The 1,517-nt window shown below is 39.6% G+C and overlaps 1 protein-coding gene across 2 annotated transcripts in view; it reads right to left on the reverse strand.

Annotated features, from left to right (window-relative positions):
- Positions 1–889: 889 nt before the first annotated feature.
- Positions 890–1,517, reverse strand: part of LOC114269221 (cell division cycle protein 48 homolog) — a 6,213-nt gene continuing 5,585 nt past the window's right edge. For both annotated transcript variants that reach the window (XM_028210502.2, XM_028210503.2), the window contains exon 9: positions 890–1,436. In XM_028210502.2, coding sequence (XP_028066303.1) covers positions 1,140–1,436 — 297 coding nt within the window. In that variant the 3' untranslated portion in view covers positions 890–1,139. The remainder of the gene's footprint in view (positions 1,437–1,517) is intronic.

The following is a 1,517-nucleotide window of genomic DNA, read 5'->3' on the forward strand; positions in this document are numbered from 1 at the left end:
ATCACAGACACATCCACAACGCGCCCTTCATTCACGATATACAATGGCAAAAACATACAAACAAACTCAGCCTCTGCACAATCCCGGACCCCAGTGGTGACCCTGGCGGCACCGCCAACCCCAATATCATCATCCCAAAAAATGATGAGTACCCCATCAACTCGCTCAGAAAACCAACCCTGTATAACATGACAACCATGGTGAAGAAGTGCCACTCCTTTATGCTATTACCATCGGGGACTTTCCTAATCATCCAGAACATTACTGGCCAGAGCACGAAGACTATGAAAACTACCAAGCCTAGCCTGTAAGCCTGCCTATCGATAAAATCCAACAGAGAAAGATTGAACAGATAAGAATAATATTAAGTTTTTTTTTTTTTCTTTTGTTATTCTTGTAATCTGTTTTTTTTTTTTTTTTCTTTTAATATATCGCCTACATGTCTGTTTCAATTAAAAAATAAAAAAAAATAAAAAAATAAAAAATCATTCACCTAATAAGGTGGCTTTAAAACTTATTATTATATCAAAGGTTTCAGCAGCCCCATATGTACTACTACATAACTAGACAACTTCAATCCCAAGCCATATTAAAGTGCTTCCTCAAAGAGCTGCAAAGTCCTGAGAAGGCCCAACCCAAGCTAATATACAACAGCAGCATTTAGGCCAGAGATGGTAGAAACAAACCCTAAATTCAACAGATCAAGTCCAGTTCAACCCAGTTTAACATCAACAAAACTCGTTCAAAACCCATCAACACAGTCAAAATTCAACCAATAAAGTTCAGTTCAACCAGCTTGGCATCAACAAATTCATTCAAAACCACTGCAGCAAGTGAACAATGCAGACAACCAGGTCGTCAAATCTAAAAGTTTGGAAACTATGAAACATGAGATCAAAATTAACTAAAATATATAACTTAAAATCCTGTGGAGCTTCCACGTTGTAATCATCAGAATAGCAGACACTGTTTCAAAGCTTTTAAAAACAGGTTGAAGGACTAAGCAAAACCCAAACTCGGGCCTTGATACATGGTAGCTTTCACCCCATGATACAGGGAGGCAACAATTACACAGAATATTTAAAGCGTAAGAAATGTTTGACATAACAGAAGATAGATACACAATAGAGAGACATAACCTAACTATAGAGGTCATCTTCATCAGCGCCACCAGCAGGAGCTGCAAAAGGATCAGACCCACCAGTGGTGGCCCCAGTGCTTGTCTCGGAGAATCGGAATTCAGACCCAAACCCTCTAGACTGCTGCAACGTTTGAGCAAATGCCTGGTATTTGCGAATGTCAGCATCGCTCACACTCCTTCGAGCATACTTCATTGATTCCTCAAAATGGGCAGCCTTGATTTCTGGCACCTCATCTTCAACATCCTCCTCCATAGCCTCAGGGTTCTCCCTTCTCCTCCTTTCCCTCTCAATATCCTGTAAAACCAGAAAATTTAACCTTGTTATTCTCATTCTGCATAATTACGAAGGTATTAAAACATGAATAGTTATCAAGCC

Source organism: Camellia sinensis, chromosome 10 (genome assembly GCF_055761805.1).
Source record: "Camellia sinensis isolate YWXY chromosome 10, ASM5576180v1, whole genome shotgun sequence".
NCBI lineage: Eukaryota > Viridiplantae > Streptophyta > Magnoliopsida > Ericales > Theaceae > Camellia > Camellia sinensis.